The sequence below is a fragment of the Mus caroli genome, chromosome 9 (assembly GCF_900094665.2).
Source record: "Mus caroli chromosome 9, CAROLI_EIJ_v1.1, whole genome shotgun sequence".
Taxonomy (NCBI): domain Eukaryota; kingdom Metazoa; phylum Chordata; class Mammalia; order Rodentia; family Muridae; genus Mus; species Mus caroli.
The window spans coordinates 9,614,934-9,639,219 of NC_034578.1; the positions used below are offsets into that span (position 1 = coordinate 9,614,934).

The following is a 24,286-nucleotide window of genomic DNA, read 5'->3' on the forward strand; positions in this document are numbered from 1 at the left end:
ATTAAAAAAAAAAAAAAAGAATTGAGTCTTCAGGCAGAGACGATGGCAGAGTGATCCTAATGACCTTTCCTCTATTTCACTTTCCCTTTCGTGGTTTTCATTTTTTCTCAGAACAGCTGTCACCCCACCCCTGCCATTTAAAACTCAAAACAGCATCCTATAAAGGTTAAAAGCATGCATTTAAATATTTGCCCTGTTGCTGACTAACAGTGGAATGTGAAAGCAAGTTACTTGATCTCTCCAAGTCAGTTGCTCCTCTATAAAATAGGGACTAAACAATACTTAGAGCCTTGATCATGTGAATTGTGGCATATTTTAGGGCCTGGAATTAGAAAGTGATCAACTACCATTAGCTAGTATCTGTAATATAAGCAAGCAAAGATTGTTATTTGCTTCTCTCAATATACTGGGGTACATTTTAATTTTCCAAAACACATTTTATAAACAATCTAGATTAACAAATTTAAAGATCCCATCTTTTAAGGTATAGGTTGCAGATCATAAAGAATTTTATTTGCATATAGGAAAACCAAGAGAGCTCTGAGTGGGCTATGCTAACAGGCCATTTTCTGTCTTGTTCTCTTCTTGCTTCTCTCTTGAGGATGCGCTGCAATCACAGATCTTAAGGTTATGAAAATGGCCTTCGTGGCCTTGCCTAGGATGAAAATACAGTATTCATTCATATTGCCTCCATGAATCCTTGTCATCGCAGAACTCAGGCCATTTTGGAGATCTTCTCTCAGAGTTCATAAACCAGATCAGGAAAGCATTAAATAATTTAATGTCCTCAACTGATATAAATACTTGGACTCTGTGTCTAAATGTGAACTCATGTATCATCGCTGCTCCCTGCGCTGCCTCTGAGAGCCCTGCCTGCCATTATTCTTGTACTCCTTCACCTTGAAATTTCCAGGGCACTTTTAATGCATCTCTTAACATACTCCACTCTATGCTTTTCCCTCCATTTCCATTGCTGCCACACAGGTTTGAGTCCTCGTTGCCTAATTTGTCACCACAGATTCAGAACTCACTGCCAGACAGCTATAGGACAGCCAACCAATTTTCTGAACATGTACTTCAAATAAGATCAGTCCCCTGCTCCCAAATTTTTGACAGCATCATAGTGTCTGTCAAATCTTTGCTCAATTCATAACCTAGTGTATCATAGTTTTTATTCTTCAATCTTTTCTCTCAGAAGACATCAGATTGTTACCAAATCCTATGTTCCCTTGTCATGGTACTGTTGGATGAACTTTTAACTTCCTAGACTGGGGGGAGACTCACTTTGCCACTGATGTTGCCTATCAAATATATTTGTCTAAAACACCTGAAATGTCACTTTTTCCAGGTCACCTCAGCTGGCCACGGTTTCTCTATTGACCCTTACAGCAGTGGTGCTGGTTGCTGTGAGTGTCTCAGGGACAGGGAAGTGTCTTAAACATTCTGCCTTCACCAGTCAATAGTAGGAAACTAGTTACATAAATACACATCTGTTCCACAAATATCTGTTGGATTAACTATTGAATTATATTTATGCTGTAATCTCCAATTATAACTTCGAAGGGGCATGAAATTAATAATGCTACTATTTGATTTCTTTCCAACGCTTTGTGAGTTAGAAATGCTTCTATTTATAATTAAGTGATTTTTATTCCCAATTACCACAGGATATGTGTTTCAGTAGTTATAAAGGTCTGTCTTATTTGCTGTTGTGACTAAAATAACTATTTTTTTCTGTTGTATATGCAGAAATATGATCAACTGCAGGACTATCTCAATTCTGCGGATTATTTTCAAGATGAGAAGTTTGAATTATAGCATGCTTCCTTCATGAAGAGAAGATTTTATAAATTTCTGTAAATGCAAAGACCATGAGTTTTGTTTTTCTGTGTTATGTATCATTGGTTTTATATTCTATGTATGTCTTTGTGGCAAAATATCTTATTTATATGCTCATCTGATTTTCATAAAATGCCACAGTGAAGCCTAATAGCAGTTTCATAGATTTACATGGAGACCATCAGCTTTGTGGTTCAAAAGTCCCTCAGTGTATTTTAGTCATGTGGTGATGCTTTTCTCACACATGTCCAGCAGTTGAATGTGCTATCATGTCCTGTCAGTTTAGTAGAAATAGGCTGTGTTACGATATATTTGGATTGACCTGAGGATGGCTCAGTCAATATAGTACTTGTCTTATGAACATAAAGACCTGAGTTCAGTCCCCCAAACCATATTTAAAATAAAAGCCAAATATGATGGAGTGTACTTGTAATCCCCACGCTGGGAGGCAAAGATGAGGCAGATCCCTGAGGCTTGTTGGCCAGGCACCCAGCCTACTCATCAGTGAGAGACCCTGTCTCAAAAAACAAGAATATGTGGTGCTTGTAAGTGACACCAAGGTTATCCTCTGAGCTCAGCATGCATGCAGACACAAATAGTCATGTGCCCACACATTTGTACAACCACACCTGAACCTTCACATCCACAGTATATATGCATGTGTATATACTTACATAGTGAGACTTATACCTATATGTATGTGTTCTTGTACCCCTTGGCAATATTAAGTAATCTTCAGTAATAAATGTCTAGTTAAGGTTTCCTCAATCAGTGAGTCATGGAAGAAGTTTCAGACTTCCATGCATTCAGTATCCTAGCCTCAGAGTGAGACCGTAGCTCATCTATTCCAGGTTGAGAAAGGTTTCCTTCTGCTAAAGTTTCCCTGATGAAAAGATGGATCGGCCCAGGGTCTTTCAATTCTCATGTTCAGGGAGAACTTCTTAATATATATATTTTAATTGTGTATACTGTTCTTTCTTGTTTTTGTACAATTTTATGTGTAGTATATTAAAGATTATGATATATTATGATTTTCACCATAACTTTCTCTTTCTGTGTGTGTATGTGTGTATATATGTTCTAGTCTGAAAATCTCACAGGCAAGTTCAGCCAAAGATATTTTGAAGGCTTAGCTTTGTGCCTCCATTACTTTGCACATCCTAATTTTTCCATAGTACAATAAAGTAAAATGGTTTCAGAGTCTAAGTGTGTATTCTGTATCTTTAATTCTTAAATATGAGGCCTGTTTTTCTGTGACATTTTAGTTTTTTATTTTTTTAGGAAGTGGTGGTTGAATTTAGCTGGCTTCATGTATTGTGTGACTCATGACATGTGTCTCCATAACATAAGATTGTATTTTATCAAGTCCTTACATGAAGATAAGTTTGTAGTTTTCTGCAGTACATTTCTATAATTATTCCTATTGATCTTTCAAGCTATGGAGAGAGAGAGAGAGAGAGAGAGAGAGAGAGAGAGAGAGAGGGAGAGAGAGAGAGAGAAGAAAGGAGAAAGGAAGGAAGGAAAGGAAGGAAGGAAGGAAGGAAGGAGGGAGGGAGGGAGGGAGGGAGGGAAGGAAGGAAGGAAGGAAGGAAGGAAGGAAGGAAGGAAGGAAGGAAGGAAGGAAGGAAGGAAGGAAGGAAGAGAGGAGGTGAAAGGATGATGGAAACAGACATTTCTGTCACATGTCTACTGCTGTTCAAAGTTCCTTGGCGGATGGAGCACCACTCCCTAACTCACTTCTAGAAATGAAAAATGAAGCCAGGTCCAAAAGGTAAAGATGAGAGCGGCAGTATCTGAGGGAAGCAAAGCCGAATCCAAGAGTACTGATGGGGCATGGGAAGAAGTGAGGATCAAGGGCAACTTGTGGGAAAGAAGGCAGAGGAAAAAGAAAGACAAGGACCCCTAAAGCACATCAGGTGGCCCGCAAGAAAGAATTCTTTCATGAGCAGTTGGTGTGTTAACTGAATTTCCCGACTTGTCTGCTCTCATGATCAGGTATTGTGTGCCCAACACTCATTCTTTCCATAGGATTGGACCTACTTAGACTCCATAATGGGCACTGGGCAGTGGTGCATCCCTTGAGTTAGGCCTGCTTGTAGTGACCATCACAACATTAAAGCAGCAACCCCTGTGCTTAAGAGAACCTGGGTCTGGAGAGTCCTGGTCTCATCCTTCCTAATTATATAATGTTTAAAAAAAGTCATCTTTAAAAGTCCAAATGGGGAATTGGATAAAGCTAATATGCATTTTCAGGAATGTCTGAGTATTAATGGGGATGATATATGTGAAGTGCTGGGCTTTAGGTAGTGATTTTTAAAGTAAATAATAAAAAAAAAACTGATGTGCATGAGCTGAATGATATCAGTGATAATGGCAACCAGAAATTAAATGGCTGGTATGCATATAGGTAAATGTGCATAAAAAGAGACTGGAGAGATGGCTCAACAATTAAGAGCACTTGCTGGTCCTGCAGAGGACCTAGTTTCAGTTCCCAGCACCCATGTGATAGCTCACAACCATCTGTAATTCCAGTTCTAGGGGACCCAACACTCTCTTCTGGACTAAGCCATCAAACACTGCACGTATGTGCACATATATACAGGAGTGAAGCCCTGAGGGCCAGCACATGAATGGAAATATGTAACCTTGGGAGGTAGGAGCCAGGGGGGACCTTCTAGAATGTGCCAGAGACCTGGGAGGTGAGAGAATCTCAAGACTCAAAGGGAGGGACCTTAGCTGAAATGCCCAACAGTGGGAAGAGGAAACTTGTAGAATCCACCTCCAGTAGAAAGAAAGAGCATCAAGTGAAAGGATCAGGTTGCCATCCCACAGTCAAAAACTCTGACCCAGAATTGTACCTATCTAAAGAACTGCAGGGAAAAAATGGAGAAGAGCCTGAGGGAAAGGAGGTCCAGTGAAGGCCCAAATTGGAGTCTATTTCAAGGAGGTGCTCCAACTCCTGACACTATGACCGATGCTATGATGTAGTTACAGATAGGAGCCTAGCATGGCTGCCCTCTGAGAGGTCCAACAAGCAGCTGACTGAGACAGAAGCAGATACTTAAACCCAACCACTGGTCTGAAGTCGGGGATCCCCTGTGGTTCAATTAGGGAAAGGCTGGAAGAAGTTGAAGAGGAGGGTGACCCCATAGGAAGACCAGCAGTCTCAACAAACCTGAACCCCCGAGATCTCTCAGACACTGAGCCACCAACCAGGCAGCATACACTAGCTGGTCTGAGGCCCCAGACACATACCTACATATACAGAGGAGGACTGCCTGGTCTGGACTCAATGGGAGAAGATGCACCTAACCCTAGAGAGACTTGAGGCCCCAGGGAATGGGGAGGCCTAGTAGGGTGTGAGGACATCCTCTTGGAGATGGGGAAGGAGGAATGGGATGAGGAACAGTCAAAGGGCAGAATGGGAGGGGGATAACTACTAGACTAAAAATAGATTAAAGGTAATAATATATACATATGTATATATTTTAATTCATACAAAAGACACTCAAGATTCTTGAGTCCAGGAAAGTGTCTTATATACTGGAATGTAGTAGGGAAGCCTGTCTGTTGAAATCTTGCTTCACAAGCTTTTATTTATGCTCCTGTCAAAATTACAAAGTGGTAGAGGTTGAAGAGATGACCCAGCAGTTAAAAGCACTTGCAATGTGAGCTTATTACCTGAATCTAACCCCTGAAACCCAGGTAAAAGCAGAAGGCTAGAACCTAACTCCACAGTGCTGTCCTCAGGCCACATACACAACTGCACCCAGATATCTTAAAAGAAAACACTCACACACACACCCGAGTTTATTCGACAGTGTATACATTAATTGAAACAATAGGCCATACCCTAAAATCCTGAACAATTTTATGTGAATTAAATTTTATTTCAATTTAGCAAATTTATCATTCTAGTTTATAATTTATATTCCTAGGAGTAAGAGTACTTTGTTTGACCAAGCCCTCAACACTGTTTAGACCTGTATTGTCGCAGGCTATTGAGTGAGCACTGTTTTTCATTTAAATACTGCATAGTTGTCTTTTGCTGGTTATGGTTGCTAAATATGACAGAAGTAGAAGTTAGTAGAAGTTGCTGCCTACTGAACACTGCTTTCAAAAATGAAATATACGATAGTCAAAAAGCCTTCACTTTTGAATAATTCCTGATGACTCTGTTTCTATTTTTCTTCTCTAACAAATATGGCTCCTTTCTCCATGTGAATGGAGAGGAACTTGGCCTTGAAGAAGACAGAGAGAAGGATGTTTCAGAAAAAAGGCTAATGTTGTACAGACTGGAGTAGTTGATTCAAAAACAATCTAAGATACTGCAGAATGGAATTATTTAAACAGAGCTAAGATTAGGGGAAATTTGGGATTAAAGATATTCAACTGGTTAAGTCTAAGTCAATATCCCCAAATCCAAAACCCCTGAAATCTGAAATACTTTGAATTCCAGGCATTTTGGATGAGACAAACCCTGTCCTGTCTGAGTGTGCCTGTCTCCATTTCCAACTTACCATCCTGGGACTTGTGAAAGTGGGCTAAAGTTGGCCAGCCCCTGGGAGATGGAACTGTGGATAAATCCAGGCTTGAGATACATTTTTTTTGTTTGCTTCTATCCATAGTTCAAGTTTGAAGCAGGATCATACTGCTGAAATTCTAGAGTCGCTTAAGTAAATGAAGCTTCGTGTCTGGAAACCTCAGATCCAAATGACTTATAAACTACAGCACTTGAGGTTTTGGTGGTTCTGGCTTCTAATACTATGCCCATCTTAATTTATTCTCTGTAATCGATAAGTACACTGATTTGTCCAATCTACTCGAGTATTTTACAAGCCACACTATTATGAAGATAAGAAATCAAAACCTATTTTTTGTTATGAATGTTCTTGAAATCATGGCATATTATATTTGTCAACCAGACAGCTACCGACAATACACCTTGTATTTGGTGAATTTTCAAAGGAAAACGATTTTTTTTTCCTTTCTCGAGATAAGGACAATATCAGCCTCGTAAAACGTTCATTCATCTGTGATGATTTATTTGCTCATCAGCTCAAGCCTGTTGCCCAAACTCACTGACTTCCACCAATGGGTCCCCGTAGGAGACAGTGGTTGGGCTTCCCTCTCTGCACCTCGCAGCACTCACTCACCAACTTCCTCACTGTGATAATGAGCTTTTCCTCCGTGCTCACCCAGCTCTTGTTGGGGGTGCTCAGTGGTGTAGTTACAGCTTATTGAAAACCGAAAATCATGTCCTCAGGAGGGCTGACTGCGGGCCTGGAAGGGGAAAATACAGTGCCTGACTGGGAATTTCTTCAGCATTGAGAGATGTTCAAACCCTTAGGAGGAGACTGGGGAATTTCCCCAGTCTTCCCCCCATGGCAGCACCCAGGCAGAGGCTGAGCCTAGAGTTGGCGGTAGAGAGATGCTGTTCCGGAGGGTTTGCCTCTTCAGCCACTGGGAGGCCTCTGCACTCCGTTCCCCGGCGCCTGGCTGCGATTACTCACTGGAGCAGCGGCACCAGCCTTCCACCAGGGAGCCCGAGCTCCCGCCCTCCTCCCCCATCTGCAGCCTGCTGGCTCCCTCTCTCTCTCTCTCTCTCTCTCTCTGTCTCACTCTCTCTCTCTCTCCCTCTCTCTCTTTCTCTCCCTCTCGTATCGCAGCACAATGAAAGCCTGTGTTTCGCCGTGAGTCCGAGGAGCGGGAGTCGGTGTCAGGAAAGCGCTCGGAACAGACCTGAAAGAGAAAGGAAAATACAAGCGACTTTTTTCTTCTCTCCCCCCTCCCCGCCCCATCTATAAAGCGAAGCATTACAAGAGATAGAGCCACATTGCCTTTGGGAGTCCAGACCCTCTGAGCCACTGGCCGGGCATGGAATATACAAAAGTGGACAGAAAAGTGGCTGGACATGACTCGGTGCAATTTGCTGGAAGTTTGTAAGTTTGACCATCGTTTGTAAATTACTCTCAGAAGACTTTGTCTCTCTTGATACTGTATTAGAATAGAAGTGGGGAGGGGGAGAGGAATAAAAACGTAAGTGGGAAAGGGGGAAATGTGTTGAAGGAGCTCAGTAGCCAGCCACTTCAGACTGCTTTCATTTAAGACTAAGAAACCTAAGAGGGGATCGGGACTTTTGCCGGTGATTGGATTAGCTTGAAGAAAAGAGCATGGTTCTGAAGTCCAATTACTGACGTTGTTAAGATTGAAAAGCTGTCTTCTTTGGGGAGAGGGACTACATCCTTCTGTCCCCCCAGGAGGAGAAAATACCAACACCGGAGGGAGAGAAAGGGACGGAGAAACCAACATAGTCTTCTCTGATTTCGCACAGTTTGAACATGACTTCAGGAGCCTTGGGAAACAGTCCTGTTGTTTGTTTTTTAACCTGAGGAAAAGTGAAGGCTGCCGGTTCCACAGCCCCCAGGAGAAATGTGTTTCTCTGCAGAAATACCCCTATAAATAATTTCCCGAAGCAGCTAGGTGAGAGGGAGCCCGGATTTCTAGTAATGACTCTATTGATTCCTTTTGCTACGTGCTTCTGCTTCTTCCTTGACAATCCCTGAATTCTTGAACTGTCCCCTAGACTTTGTGTTTACAAAGTACCTAGAGGCTCTTGTCAGCCTGGTGGGGGAGAGAAAAAAAATCTACCAACTCCGTCCAACTTCTCCTGAGCTGTCAAATGCAATTAGAGTAAGTTGATCAGGGTTTGTTTCCAACTTCCTCTCTCCAATTGGTTTCTAATCTCTCTCCCCTCCCTCTTGTTACTCGCTCCCCTCCCCCACACCCTCTCCACTGTCTCCCCACCCTCTGAAGACCTCTATTCATGTGCCCTGAACACTGAAACCAGCTTTGCCTGCAATAGCCAGCACCAGCCTCTTGCACCTCACCATCCCAGAGGCAGTAATCATTGTGTCCAACAAGATGGGGGACACAGCGCCCCCGCAGGCCCCCGCAGGAGGGTTGGGAGGGGCTTCTGGGGCGGGGCTCCTTGGAGGGGGCTCAGTCACCCCGAGAGTGCACAGTGCTATTGTGGAACGCCTGCGGGCTCGCATTGCTGTCTGCCGACAGCACCACCTGAGCTGTGAAGGACGCTATGAACGTGGTAGGGCTGAGAGCTCAGACCGAGAGAGGGAGAGCACCATGCAGCTTCTCAGCCTGGTGCAGCATGGCCAGGGGGCAAGGAAGGCTAGCAAACACGCTAAGGCTACAGTCGCGACTGCCACTACCACAGCTCCTCCACCGCCCCCTACTGCCCCTCCTGTGGCCTCCCAAGCGGCAGCCACGGCCCCACCACCTCCACCAGACTATCACCATCACCATCAGCAGCACCGGCTGACCAGTAATGATAACGGTGGGATAAACCGAGAGCAGCCGCCAGCTTCGACCCCGGGGGACCAGCGGAACTCAGCCCTGCTTGCGGTAAGGCACCTGTTTTTCTCCTATGATTCTGGCTGTAGTCATGTCGCCTTTTGCGAAAGTGGTGGCTGTCTTGGCCTCGAATGAAATGGATGGCCATGAAGAAGGCCAAGATACCAGTCCCTCAAAAGTTGTTGGGTATGTGTATGTCGTTGTCAGCTCTCACTATTAAAGCTACCAGTGCTCATTGTCACTGTCCTACACCCAAAGGGTGAAGAGGTAAGAGCCTGGGTTCTCCAGAGGCTCAGAGTCCACAGTTTGTGAAAGGAGACCTTACAGCTGAGAAACCCTTGAGAACCCTCTGCTTAGCATATTGGCTCTGATTAGGCCCAACAAGAATTCTCTACTTGACAGGAACTTAGCTCAGTTGACCTTGTTCATCTTGCCCCATCCTCCTTCCCCTTCTGTGACCTTCCTCTGGAGTTAAGGGGTGTCTGTGATTGACTATTACTTAACAGTGTCCCCACAGTTTTAAACAAACATACGGGGAAATACCTCACAGACTACTGCAGGAATGCTTGGGAAGAGGACTACCAGGGTCCTCACAGGCCCCCATCCCAGGCCCCAATTCAGTCTTTATTTTGGATCCTCAAATTGAGCACTCACGAAGGCACTGTGGGGGGCGGGGGGGGGGTTCCAGGAGGCACCGTGTCTTCAATCACTCCTGGTAACAGCACACCAAACCCTAAAGCCTGAGTAAGTTTCTGACTGGAAGTGCTTTCTCAGAGGCTCAGACAACACCCACACTCACATACAGACCCCACAGAGCTTTGAGTCATCATCTTGGTCAGGTGACCCACTGCTGTGGTGTTCAGGCTTCTTCCAAACCGCTAAGCCATTAGCCTTTCCATAGAAGTGGGAAGTCAAGCCCACATGCTTCTCCTGCTAAGCTCCTGAAGTTCTGTGACTGTTTATAGGACAACTGCTGTCTGCCTAAGCCAAGCCTAATGAAAGGCACAGACAGAAAATGGCCATGGGAGCCCCCAAACATTCAGAAACCCCCAAGGAAGCATGGCATTAAGAAGCTCCTGACGGAGGAGAAGGCCTGTTCCAGCCAGCCCACGACTTCTTTCTGGCTGCTCTTTCCCATGTCTTTCATCTGCAGTGATTCCCATGGCTCCCAGAAAGCTCTGGGGACTGAGACCGCTGCTCTTCTTCCCCAGAGGGTAAACGTTTTTCTTGGGCTACCTAGAGCTGTGAATCCGAACCCCCAGGTCCAGATGAAAACTACCTATCCATAATTACACTGGTCTGGGCTTTATCCCTGAATGAAACGATTCAGTTTATACTGGAGTTTCTAGGCCTATCTTCCTCTCTTTCCCACCTGCTCCATCCTCACTTCTCCCTGGAATTCCCAGCTACGGGGAAGTCTGTCTTCTGGAAGAGAGAGATGCTGGGGAGAAGAAGCAGGGGTGGAGTGAGGTTTGTGTGCATGTGCGTGTTACCAGCATCTGCAGCCAAAAGGAACTCAATGCCTTGATTGTCCCCAGTAAATTTATAATCTGTCTGCAAGTCTCCCAATAATGTGGCTTTGTGTGCTTCAGAGTCTCCTGGTGAGTGCTTCTGGGGATGACACTGAGAGCCAGGAGCCCCGGCCAAGCCCAGAGGGGAAGCATGATCTGTGCCCTGGGTGCCAGGCCTAGAGAAGCCTACACATGGACTTTGCCTGTGTCTTTCCCTTCCAGCCCCAGCAAGGAAGGTAGCATTTCCCCCAAGGCCCTCCTTGGGTTTTGCTTCTGTCCAATTGGTAGGAAAGTTGGTAAGGTTCTCTTTTGCTGGAGTGTTACCGGATGCAAAATGAAACCCACTTCAGTGGTTCTTGTAACTTTAAGTAGCCCTGTCCTCAGACATCGGAAAGGCAGGCAATGGTGTCTGGCCTTTCTCCACTAAACAGTTTGAAGTTGCAAAAAGCTGAAGGTGTTTGATGTGCCACCCCTTCTCAAGGACTCTCTTTTCTCTCTTCCACTGACCAAATAGCCCCTCCCTGGAATACCCTCTGTGAGTGTGGGGATGAAGCCAGGAGGCTTGGTGTACGTTTGGAGGGAAAGGTGGCAGCTAGGTTCTCATGCTCACACCTAGATTAGAGTGTTTGCTATCCCAAGGGCTGCTCTGACACCCTTTGTAGTTATTGGGAATTCCCTCTGTACTTTAGCTTCCACATGTGGTACTTTGTTTCTTCTCATGTTACTCTGCTCTTTGAGGCAAGTTCTATATGAAGCTCCTGCTGCCCCTGTCTGAAGGGGCCAGGCATTCAAGAGTCGCACTCAAAGACTCTCACTTTGCTTGGGCATCTTCTGTGTTGAAAGCAATGTTAATCATCTCAAAGCACCTCTGCTGAGATTGCTTGTCAGAACCCTTAATTTTATTGCAGCTCTGTGCGTAGGCAGGTTTATGTGGTCTGGATGTGTTACTTGCTAATGTGTATGCTATAAGTGCCCAGGAATGCCCTTTGGAGAAGAGGAAAATATTGATTACCTAAATTAAAATATGCATGGTGTACCCTGGTGAAGTTCTCTAACCAGCACGCGCTGTATGGCAGCGCCTTGGGCATCATCAGTACTACCTGCCAAAGAAAGGTGGGAGGACAGCTACTGTTCAGCAGGGTAAGGTTGTTTCTAAGGGTGTTCTATGCAGAGAATATATACTGTCTGGGCTCTTTAATAGCTAGAGTGTAAAGAACAACGCAAGAATAACTTCTAAGTCAGTTCTAATTCTGTCCACTTGAGAGCCTAATTCTGCTGCCCTTACTCAGCCTGTTTCTTCATTTAGCTCCAGCTGAGGGGAAGCCCTGCTTCTGTGGAGCCTGCAAACACAGGGCCTCACAGAGGGCTAAGATTGTAGGGCCCTGATGCCTTTCTAGTCACTCAGAGAAGACTTTACTACTAAGTCACTTTCTGCTGACATATGTTTGAATCTTTGAATGAGCTGTAAAACTCAATAACCACTGGTTTGTGGAGCCATTAGGTTAGCACATTCATGAAAATTATTAATCTTTCCCTCTTGCCTGAGACAAGCTCTTTTTCTGTGGCATAGACCATTGTCATTAGGCTAGGAGGAAAGTGGTCCCAAACCACCTTCTGCTTCAGACTTTATCTGTTCTCTAATGTGCTGTGGAGGTAAGGACACAGACATGACTAGAAGCTCATCCCTTGGTTTGGTGCCTGCTTGGTCACTAACCTGCTAGATGACAGAGGACAAGCCACTGAGTAGTCATCTGTCAGACAAAGATCAGCTCGTGCATGAAAGCACATGAATTAATGAGTGTTTTGGGAATTAGTCTTGGGAAAAAAAAGGAAAACAAGACAGAAGACTCCCCAGCAATGAGCTACTGAGCCCCGGGGATGATACCGGCTCCTCCATGGTTCACAGGGATCTGCTCGCTTTCACTTGTCTATTTTAAGTGGTAAAATAGCTTTTATTGTAAACAGAGGGACCAGTCCTGTGAAATCAGGGCTGTCGGGATAAAGCCAAAATAGCTGTGTGTTTAAGTATCTCTGAAGTCTCAGGGAACACTACTCAAAGTGGGCAGTGCTGCTGTGAAGCCTTAGGTGTCTTTCAAGTGTACCCTTTATCTCTCTGCATGGACCCGACAAGCTTTGGCAAGGCGTGTCCTCACAGTGTCTAAGGATTATTAGAGAAGTTGTGTTTACACAAATAGGATGGGAAAGTTAAATATTTTGCCAACAGTATTCTAAAATGCCAATTCTTAGTTTAAGAAAGTTAAACCAGTTAAACGATTGCCAAAGTTCCCAGGTGTCTTCTTAGTTTCCAATTGACCAACTCAAGAGTTTCAGGGCTGCACATCGAGAGAAGGGCACATCTGGAGGTCTGGAGCTAGAGGTCTACATTTCTCATGTCATTTCCTCTCTGGGACTGTGAGAGGACTGTTTGCATTATTTATTTATGCAGCCATCATTTCCTTAAGAGCAGACCCATTTTGTTTTGCTTCTGGAGAACGAAGTAATAAAGGCAGAGTTCTTAGCTGCCCAGGGCCATTCCACCTCAGACAAGTAAAATAAGGCAAAGGCTGAAGCAGAGAAGGAGCCCGACACATGCTCTTTGAAACACTGTCAGAAAGCTTGTGCTAATGTCTGGGTGATATCATGCACACTCCGGTGGTGCTCAGCATTTCTTACAGCAGTCATTGCTTTCTTGGAAACATCATTACTAAGTACTACTCACAAATTCATATTCAAAATGCTCATCAAGACTTTTCTCTAAGTCTAAAACCTTAATGCCTGTGGCTTCCTGTGCTATAGACCTCTAATCAAGTTTAAGTGCTAAGGTGTTAAGGTCGAGGTGTGTGTGTGAAACATTCTTAGATACAGCAATTAAATATAACTAGGGGTGTGAGCATGATTAATTGTTTTCTAAATTTTATTGTTCATTTTGATTCTTAGCATTGTTATTTCATTTTAAAAAACAACTAGTAATTCTCAGAATTAAAAAACAACACCCAGTTGTTCTATGCACACGGACCCAGACTTTCTGAGTGGATTTTCCCCACCACTGCCTCCTTCATCCCAGCCCCTCTCGTGTTCAACATTCGAAGACAAGGCCATCCATGTTTAATGAAAACAACTCTAAATGCCTCCTCCTTCATTTTCATGCTAATTTTCTTCACACTCCAGCAAGCTCTGTGGGAGAATAAAGGAGATGTGACATGCTAAAGACGCAGCATTGCTGCCCTCAGCCCAATGGAGAATCCCCCCCACACACACACACACCTCCCCCGCAGGGTGACAGGACAACAGAACTTCCCAGCTTTCTGAATGGCCTAAAACTGACACAGAAAACCAAAGAGGGAAGCAGACCCAAAGGACCCAGGGAGCTCCCTTACCTGTTTCACATCACACCCACCTACCAGGTTGGATGGGTGACATTTGTCCTGTATTAGGAGCAAGGACCCTAACACTAAAATAGATGCAATGACTCGTGCCTGAAATTCCAGCAACCAGAGGCCCAGGGTTACAATGAGCTTGAAGCCAGCTTGAGCTACATATAAAGTTCCAGGCTAACCTGAGCTACAATGTGAGATTCTGTCTCAAAAGGCCAACAATAATAACAACAAACTAGGCAGGCAGAGGCAGTAGGATCTCTGTGAGTTCCAGGCTAGTGTAGATAGTATTATTATTCATCAAAATAACATGGTACTGAACACAGAAAGTGAATGAAACAGGAAAACTGCTAGTGAGTGAAAAAGAGATTCAAATCTAGGCCAGGGAAAATCTTATGACAAGTATGGCTTACCTCAGGGCCTGGGAGGGGCAAGGACACTAAGCATGAGATGAGATTCGGAGTGCAGGCACACTGTAACCATAAAAGTTAAATATTCAGGGGCCAGAGCAGAGAAGTGTGTGGTTGGGTAAGCAGTTCAGGGAAATGTGGGGTTCAGGAATACCCTGAAAATGCTGGCACTGTCACAAGAACCTGATCAAATTCGGAGGCAGGAAGGAGCAGAGGAGTCCAGAGCTATGAAGCAATGCTAATCCTTCATGCACTTGAAGACAAGTGTTGTCTTTCCCTCCAGCGGCCTCTTCCCAGGGCACACAGCCTAAGTGCTCTGTTCTATGAGCTTCAAGTCCCCAAGGCTGTTTCATGCTTTGCTGTTTACACACTTCTCCATTCATCATGAGTTATACGCAACATGGCACGGCCTTTGGCGCTGTGAGCAGAGCACTTTAAAAGCTCACTGGCTAGACTGGAAGAGAAACTGAAAGGACTAGAATTGAAGCCCCACCCCTGTCCAGACTTCCCTGGGCCTCTAGTTGCAAGCAAGTCTGTCTTGTCAGCATGGTGCAGATTCCTCCAACAACTGAGTTGTTTTGCACCCTGGTTTAAAAAGGTCTTCTTGATTAAAAGAAGCATTCAGAAAATTTTACAAGACATTCTGATTAGGGATAGCATTTGAGATGTGCTTGTTTTCAATACAGATATATAATTTAGGTACCTTAGAGTTCCATACAGATTTTAGGGACCTGAAAGTTCAACAGAAAGCAATGTCCTTCATTCAGCCCTGTTTTACAGGGTATAGAGAAAGAACAACTGAGGCAAGCCAGTAACTCTCACCAATCTGACTCATAGCAGGAGGCTGGGCTATGTGGGCTACTCACAGTTAGTGGTCTGTCTCTCTACCATCTTTGACCTTTCTGGCTGACAGTAAGGGGCAGATGTGAAACAATAGCAGCCTGAAGAGAAAGTTTACACATGCTTTATAAGAGCTGAGGAAAACCAGAGGCTAGCATAGTCAGTCAAGTCACTGAAGGAGCAAGCATGAAAATGAGCTAGTATCAGCATGTGCGAGTGCACGCACACACACACACACACACACACACACACTATAGTTCTTGCTTCTTCAAAATTTGAACAAAGGCCTAGAAATCATACATGAAAATGTGGAGCTGGGTGTTTTTTAGAGTTTGAAGGAACTCACTATCCTGTGGCAATAGGTTTTCATACACGAGCAATTTTAGATAGTCTTTTCCCTTAGAACTCATTAAAGATGTGTGGATGAGGTTGAAAATCAAATGTTAAAGTTGGGTTACTGAAGAAGGTAAGTTAACAGAGCAGTTAAGATGAGCCTGGGATCTGGGGTAAGATGACCAGGTTTAAGTCACCACTCAACCATGTAGTAGCTGTGTTTTCCTGGTTAACTCAAATTCTCCTGCCTCAGTCTCCTTGGAAATAATAGTAGTAGAACTAACTAAAAACCAGATCTTTATTAAATGAGTCAAATGTGCAATGCTATGGAGAGCCATAGTAAACTGTAACTGTTAGTATTCATCTAAGAAACAAAGTGCTTAAACAAGCTAGCCCTAGTTTCTACATGCGGAACCACAATGGGCATTCAGTGTTTGCCGAGGTTAGTGCAGGGTCCTGTGTCACTGGTTCCCTCTACAATTTAGTTCGGCATTATCATCTGGAATCTATTCTCATATAGGTAGAGTGTAGTTAGTGCCCTTGTTGTGTTGTCGAGAACAAGACCAAACAATACATCGGTCTCAATTTCAAACTTGACTGGAGTACCTTCTTGACTGTGTACTTCTAAAATACATTCTAAAGTCTCCATTGTGCCCAAAGAGGGAAAATTCAGTGAGTAGATGAGTTATTTCAGTTACCTACCAAGATTTAATCCTTTGAAGGGACTAGCCTAAACTTAACAATTTTATTAAATTTTTAATTCAAATTAGCAAATAGTTCTAAAAATAAATCCAGTCACAGGGTTAAAAAAAAATTGGTTTAGAAGGCCTTTGCTGTGGAGAATGTATGCTTCTGCAAGCAGATTCTTGTCAAGAAATTCATTAGCTCTATATGCAAGTGAATAGGCAATATAAACTTGCCCTCGTCCCAACCTTGAACAGCTCACATTTATGGTTCTTTGTTCTGATGTGGTTCCTGGTTTTGAACACTTTCTTTGCCCAGTGCTTCCTAACATGTGCCTTTCTGTAAAAAACATTAAAAAAAAATATTGCCAAGACATCAAAGCAAGTTTAGTACTGGCAGTTCTTAGCCAGAGCAGGGAGCGTTGATGGAGAGACAATGACAAGAAAAGAACATCCCAGCCCTTTGGTGGACAATGCTCCCACAAGGATGGTTTCCTGGTTCTAACTCAAAAAATATGTCCAACACTGTATGTCTTGATTTGTCTGTTCTGTTATATAAGCTGAGATCCTAGTTACCTTTGTCCAAAATAACATAACATCAAACTCAGCTGGGCTTGTTTTGTTTTATTCTTATTTTTAGTGGTGTTCTTGATCCCTGATTCCCGAGTCATCCTGACAGGTCTCTGTGGGATATGGAATCGTGATCATTGTGGTTTTTAACTTTCCCTTCTGCCTGAAACAAGGCTGACTTCCATCAGTGCCTCTTACCCCACGCAGTCACAAGTCTCTCCCATGTAAACCTAACACAGTGGATCCCTTGTTGTTCAGTATTACCTTTTCAGTATTCCTGATGGATTTGAGCAGAAAGTTCATTACCTGTCTTAAGAAAAAAAGTTGAAGCTGAGGAGATGGCTCAGTTGGTAAAGCTCTCACTGTACAAGCATGAAGACCTAAATTCAATCCCGAGCACCCACACTTGCCGTTCTCCTGCTGGAGAGGAGAATGCCAAGAATTCACTGGCCAGATCGCTAGCTTACTTGGTGAGTCCCAGTGAGAAACATTTGTCTCCAAAACCAAAGTAGATAGCATATATAACCTGCACATACTCATGTGCACCCTCTAGAACACACGTTCATTCATATTCACGTGAAGTTAAAGCAAAAGTCTGTGCTAACAGATATCAGGACATACAGAGTAATCTGAAAAAGTCAAAGTCACGCCAACCAAGTAGGGTACCAAGAAGTGGGGTGTAAGCAGACCAGGGTCTTTGGGATGGCGATTGCTAGACCTAGGTGTAATTTGTTCATTTCCAGGATTGCTAGAATCTTAAATCTAAAACCTAAAGCATTCTTTGGAAAAGCTGATGAGCAGTCACATTTTTGTTATGGCCATGGCTTACCTAAGTGCTGAACTAGCTATGCTTGGCATGTCTGATTGCCACACGACACCATGTAATTCAGACACAGCAAAACATGTCTGCTAGTATTATCCCATTCTAGTCTCACAGCAGCATAGAGAAAGCCCAGTGTATAGACTTGAACACAAAGAGGAAAGAGCAGCAGCCCTCCTGACAGCAACAGAAGCAACACTTTAGTAAAGTTCAGGTCCAAGTCCCAAGTATTGCAGCAAAGAGTGCTTCCTTTGCTGGGTTAGAGTCTGTGCATGTGGATCTGTTTGCAAGCTCAGTCCCCCAGAGAGAAAGTCTGAGCTGTCTTTGTGCTAAATTAAACATTGGTTTTCTCCTTGGGAACCTGATCTTCCATAGGCCAGGCAACAATATCTTTCTGAGAGAGCGAAGCCAAGCATTTCCCGCAGGAACACACTGGCTGGGGAGCTTTTCACTTGCTGTCTTCTTAGCTTAGGTCGTGTGAGTGTGGTGCAGGGGAGTTGTTTTGTCTAAGTGGATCCAGCAGCCCTCAGAGCAAAGATTCACACTGTAATCCCTGGTATAAGGCTGTCGTATGCTGCTTAACATATAATAAATGGAAATGGCTAGAGAGGCAGCCAGATTATGTGGAATTACACGCTCACATGGAAGGGGTTTCCTTACCTCTCGCCTCTAAATCCTGCACTCACAACATGTAAGGGAGTGTGTTACTAGCAGAAGCTGTCTTCTTCCCTGCTTTATCCCATCTCCATCCTGCCTGTCCCCCCAGAGGACTAGTTCATGTAGCTCTAAAAATAGCTACCAGTCTACAATTTATAAACCTGTATGAGCCTTCAGAGAGAAAACAGACCAAATTCTAGATGAAGAAATTAAAGCTCATTAAAACACAAAACACACAAACAACAACATTAGAAGGAGGGAGAGAACACAGGGCTTTTCACATCTCTTTGAGGCTACACAAAGTGTCGTTTACCAACATAACTTTAGAAACCATGAAAAACATAGTAGTAGAACCTTGTCATAAACATTAAAATTCTGTTGGTGGAGGCAGCGTGGGACTGGAAATCTTTCTTTTGCATGGTGTTAGTGATCATACAATGCCCTCCGTCTCACATAGCCCTTTCCATTGCTTCTTTCCCATTCAGAAAAAGAGTGGTCACTGGTTCTTCCTTCAAACTTTATGTGACCTCATGACTTGCTTTAACCAACTCAAAATGACAAGAATGACATCATGCTATACCTGAGGATGTACTTGATGTCCTCTTGGAACCGAGACCCAAGATGCTGGGCCTGCCTGGGGGCTGTATATCCACACTGTATATCCACATGCAGAGAAGGCAAAATGTTCTTCCTGAAGGGCACCACTGTCCTCAAGTGACTAAACCCCACTCCTCCTGCTAGAAAACCACCCTATGCAGCCTGCAGAACCATAAGAAATTCCTCTTGGCTGCACCAAGACACTAAGATTGGGATATTTTATAATATCACAAAGGTTGGTTGAATCAGGGCTGGAAACCAGTACAGGGCAATGGCTGCTGGATTTATGCATGTTTCTGAGGGTGCATTACTTTAAGATCCCTCCAAAGGTTGTGAAGTTAAATTAGATTATACTTGAAACCAGCAAACCCAGCTGTCAGCACAGTGATCAGCTCATGACCCAGGTGTGCTTGCTTCACCTGTCTTTTGACATCCACTGTCCTATCATGTGCATGCAAATTCTCCTGGGCTTCCCTAACTAACTGCTTCTCAGAACATCATTTTTCCCTCCTTCCTCCTAACTACCAGATTTCCAACATTCTTGTTCCGCTCCAGGGGTCACATCTGCCTTCGGTAGTCTACTCTTAAAATAGAAAAGGGTTAACCTCATAAAGATGTCACTCCCTCTCACTGTTATGCTGCCCTTGGGAGACTCAAACAGCATAGCAAATATATACGACCGATGTAATTGCGTTCGATCCTGGAGGTCACTGAGGACTTGGTGAGCTGGGACAGGATACAGGGAAGAAATGGATTCCATCTTTAAAATCATTCTTCTCAATTTCCACTTGCTTTGCTGTGGGAAATCACCCTACTCCGTGTGCCTTATTTTAACCTTCACAATACACGAATACACAAATGAAGGGATGGTTGAGTGATATCACATTAGGCCTAAATGCTGCCTGTATTAGTGATGCAGTAAGAGTTGAGCATAGAAAGCAGCGATGCCAACTAGCATCGCTGAAACTTAAGACCTTCTTCACTTCATTGGTATTGACTTCTATTGTTATTGCTATCATTATTCTCATCATTATTTTAAAACAATAAGAAGAACCTAGTGAGTAGCTTTGGTTATCACTGAGGCCTGTTTCAATGATACACTTTTGAATACTTCCTGCATATAAGGATTTTATTTCTTAGACTTTAGTATCTTTGGAATTGTTTTTATTGAGGAACAATAAAAAAGAGTTAATAAAGATGGGTATTATCTACTATTTAAAAAAGATATTGGTAAAGAGAGTCCAAAGTAGCCTCAGTGTCCAGCTCCAGCCATGTCAGCAGGGGCAGAGCCCAACAGTGTTCATTTCTTATTACAGTGTGCTTATTACAGGGTGCTTATTACAGGGTGTTTAGTACAGGGTGCTTTGTACAGGGTTTCTTAGACAAGGTAGACAGCCTAAGAAACATGATTGTCAGAGGAGTGCTTTGTTTAGGTTGTTTGCGGCTGGAGCCTCATTCCCCAACTCTTACAAATGCCAGTTGCAGCATTTTCTGTGGAGTAAAGAGGGTTCACGAGCTGTGTACCACCATGAGACGATAGCATGTGATGCAGCGTATAAAATGAAATGTGGGTCCTTCTCAGGAGCTGACGGCTGTTCAAGTGCACACATCAGTCCCCCCATCTGTTTGTCTCTCTCTCATAGACACACAACTATTGAGAACTGCAGATTGATGGATGGGATTCTATCCTTGTCACCACTTCATCTTTAAAATATGTTTCCTCTTTAAAGGGGGACTGTAAAAGACAGTCAGAGAAATTGGCTTGGGGGATGGGATTTGGCCCACTGCTATTTTTTTTTCCTTATCACTAAAACCTTAAGCAGAGAGCATAATCACCTATTTCCCCCAGGGCAGCCCTAAGCCCTGAAAACTCAGCTCTGTTTAGGGATTTAATAGAACTGGAAAGAAGAAATAAGCAAGATCTGCTCCAGCACACCAACAAAGGAAACATTTTCGCAAATATTAGACAGAAAGGAGTTCTCAGCACACACCTCGCCCTCCCTCTCTCCAGAAGCAGCTAGAACACAGCTCTGAATTCAGCATCCTATCACTCTCAGCATCTTGGGGGTCTTTGGATCATGTCTGAGGCTCCAGAACAGCTGGGTGCATTTTCTTAACAAAGCAAGATGTAACTGGCGTGAATCAAAGCCTCCTTTGGTCGAGGTTGTCATAGTGTTCATTGAAGGACTTCATTGTCTGTTAGGTTGGAGTCACAGAGATATTGACTCCCCCCTCCCCCAGTTGTTTCTAAATAGCTTGGAATTTCTTTTGTTAAGGTTTTTAGATGAAAATGTCTTGGTGTTATGCTGTGCAATGTGACTTTTCTTTCTTGATGCCTAAAGCAAAGGATATTAGGTTGCCTTTCTTCTGTCTTACTTTGCTGAGAAAATGTATCCAAAGTCCCCATCATGTCTGCATACACACACCACAATACATACAGACACACACACACATGATACACACACAGCATACACACACAACACATGCATATAACACACACACATACACACATACAGCACATGCACACACAATACACAATATACATACACAACATGAACAATACACAAACACTTCACTCAGAATAACTGTTTTCAATATATGGATACAAGGTGGGTATGAGAGTTATTTTCAGAGAAAATTAGAAACAAAGAAATGCATCAAAGAGTATTTTTAAAATTCCCGTAAAAGATAATACAAAACCAAACAAAATCACACTGACTTACAGAAACTAGGAACAGAACAATGTTAGGAAAGCTAGTGATAGGAAACTTCTAGGCTGGTCCAGGCTTCTACCACAGTGGTTCTCTTGGGCTAATCACCCATGTCCCCAGCAACCCGGTTGGATCTGGCTCGTTAGTATTTTGCCTGCTGAATTAGTCTTGTCATACAGAAGTCAGCTGTAGTATCACTTCCTGGCCAGACCTCAATGGCTGCTTAAAAGAGCAGGCACATGGCTCAGCCACCCTAACTCCTGAATCCTTTAGCTCTTATAGCTTTTATTTTCTTCATAACTTTTACCATGAAATTTATTTTATCATTATCTGAATTCCTGTTTTCTGTGTCTCTTGTCTTTCCCACTGGGACTCTAAACTCCATGAGACCAGAGGCCATGACAGTCTTGTTTACAACAAGCACCCAAGACCCTTAAAGTCCTGGAGCTACACTGTAGCTCTCTGTGAAATCAATTGCCAGATTGTTGGGTTTTAACCTGTAGTTATCATATCTAGCTTTCAGAGATGGGAATAGAAGAAAATGGGGAGACAAGATTATGCCAAGGTCCTACATATTTAATTGTGCATTTAACATAGATGTACCTAGAATAGAGGGTAGGAGGGAGAGAGTGTGTTAATGTGATTAAAAACAGGATCCCATTGAAAACTTCAGAGGTAATATCTTAAAATTTTTCCCAGGTTCAAATTCTCATCTTGTCTCTTATGAGAGGACAATGTTGGTGTATGGAACAGGGAAAGGTGTGGGCATTGAATGATTATGTGTTGGGGCCTCAGCCCAAATATCTCATTGGACGGAGCTTACAGCTTAGTATAAGGAAGGAACATGACAAATGTGACTGGCAATGCATAACACCTTGCTCCTTAGTTGAAGACATATCTGGGTTAATTAAAGGAAAGCAAATCTGAGAAGCACTCTGGAAAGTGAGAGCCACAAGAAAAAGTCTGTCCTCAGTTCTCAGAACTCCCTTTGCGCCCTTTGGCACAGCAGCTCCGCCCATCAGTCTTCCTGGCTCCGCCCAGGTCCTACTTTTCACTAGTTTGTGTGCAATGCTGAGAGTGAGGCTTTGGTGCCTTAGAGCAACCGCAGTCCTTCAATCACTGAGGGTCAAGAACTTTAGAGAAAATGCTGACGGTTCCTTTAGTGGAGAATCCCATTCTGCTTGAGAATGGAAACACTGGGTGGAGTGTTGTTTGTTGGTCAGTGTTAAGGACCTGAGTTAGATCCTCAGCACTGAAGAAGAAAAGGAAGGGGTGATGGAAGAATGAAAGGAAGGGGAGGGAAGGGAAGTGAAAAAGGAAAAGAAAGGAAAAAGAAAAGGAAGGGAATGAAGAAAATGGAGGAAGAGGGAAAAGAAGAGAAAAAATAGAATCAGAAAAGCAATGGTTAGAAAATTAGCACCAGGACCACTGGGGCTGGGGGCAGAGCCAACTGTCAGGAAGCATGCAGGAGCACTGGCTGTAATAATAGCAGTACCTAACATGGGTACCATCCACCTTTTCCTCACAGAAACATGGCGCTATTACTAAGCTGTCGGTATAGCTATTTGTACTCTACAAATGAGAAACAGACTTGGAGAAATTGAGGAACAATACCATTAAATACCGCTGTGCTATGTGTGGATGGCAGGTCCACACATCGTCTCCACATGTTCTCTGCAGAGCTGATTTTACAGACAAGTAGGAAGGGCTTAGACCTGTTTGTGCTAAGCCTGCAAGCCTGCAGTCCACTACAGGGCACACTGACAGCAACCTCGAGGAAGTAGGGCTACAAATCCTTAACTGCGTTTGCGGCTAGACTGGGCCAGTAAAGGTCTTGACCTTCGCAAGCTCACCCACTAGGAACTCAAAGCCAATGACTTTCCTAGAAGGAATGGCAATCATGAATGGAGTGAGGGTGTTGGACTCTCTAGGCACACCAAACTAGAATAAAGGAGACTGGAAAGAGGTATTTTTTTCTTATTCTTATTTTTTCTTATTTCAATCATTAATTTGTAAGAACACAAGTCAAGACAAAAGTATGGTTTAATTTAGGAAACTAAACACTTAGCTGCTGCATTTCTGGTGACTCCTAGGAGTCCACTAGCAGGGTCATGGAGAAGGGCTGCAGAGTCCTCTGAAGTAAGGGCTCAAAGGAAATTTTCCATGGATCTTCACAGGAACCACAACGGGTCTTTAAGCTTTTCTCCTTCCCATTAAGTCTTTTTTGAGTAATATCTTGGATGGGACTTAAAGGAAAGATCTGCAGCTCTTTGCTTAGAAGAAACTTTTGTATGCAATCAGATCCAAGTGGAGAATACACTTCTTTAAGTTGATGAATGTTTTCTTTTACCAGAAGAAAGTGGCAAGAATCATAATTGATGAGGTTTTTGATGGAAATAAAAATATGCTTTATTTATCTCAAATTAAAGTTCCACCATGGTGTCAGACGTCTGACATGCATCGTTCAGTGTATGTTGAACAATACTGGCAAATATACAAACACAAACTTTTGTGTCTGTGTGTGAATGCTTGCATATATATATATATATATATATATATATATATATATA

The 24,286-nt window shown here is 43.4% G+C and overlaps 2 protein-coding genes across 3 annotated transcripts in view; both read left to right on the plus strand.

Annotated features, from left to right (window-relative positions):
• The window catches only part of Ccdc82 (coiled-coil domain containing 82), a 40,872-nt gene extending 37,840 nt beyond the window's left edge, over nucleotides 1–3,032 (plus strand). For both annotated transcript variants that reach the window (XM_021173105.2, XM_029481936.1), the window contains one exon: nucleotides 1,750–3,032. In XM_021173105.2, the coding sequence (XP_021028764.1) occupies nucleotides 1,750–1,818 (69 nt within the window). In that variant the 3' untranslated portion in view covers nucleotides 1,819–3,032. The remainder of the gene's footprint in view (nucleotides 1–1,749) is intronic.
• Nucleotides 3,033–7,433: 4,401 nt separating this feature from the next.
• The window catches only part of Maml2 (mastermind like transcriptional coactivator 2), a 319,339-nt gene continuing 302,486 nt past the window's right edge, over nucleotides 7,434–24,286 (plus strand). The window contains exon 1 of the mRNA XM_021172978.2: nucleotides 7,434–9,261. Coding sequence (XP_021028637.1) covers nucleotides 8,764–9,261 — 498 coding nt within the window. The 5' untranslated portion in view covers nucleotides 7,434–8,763. The remainder of the gene's footprint in view (nucleotides 9,262–24,286) is intronic.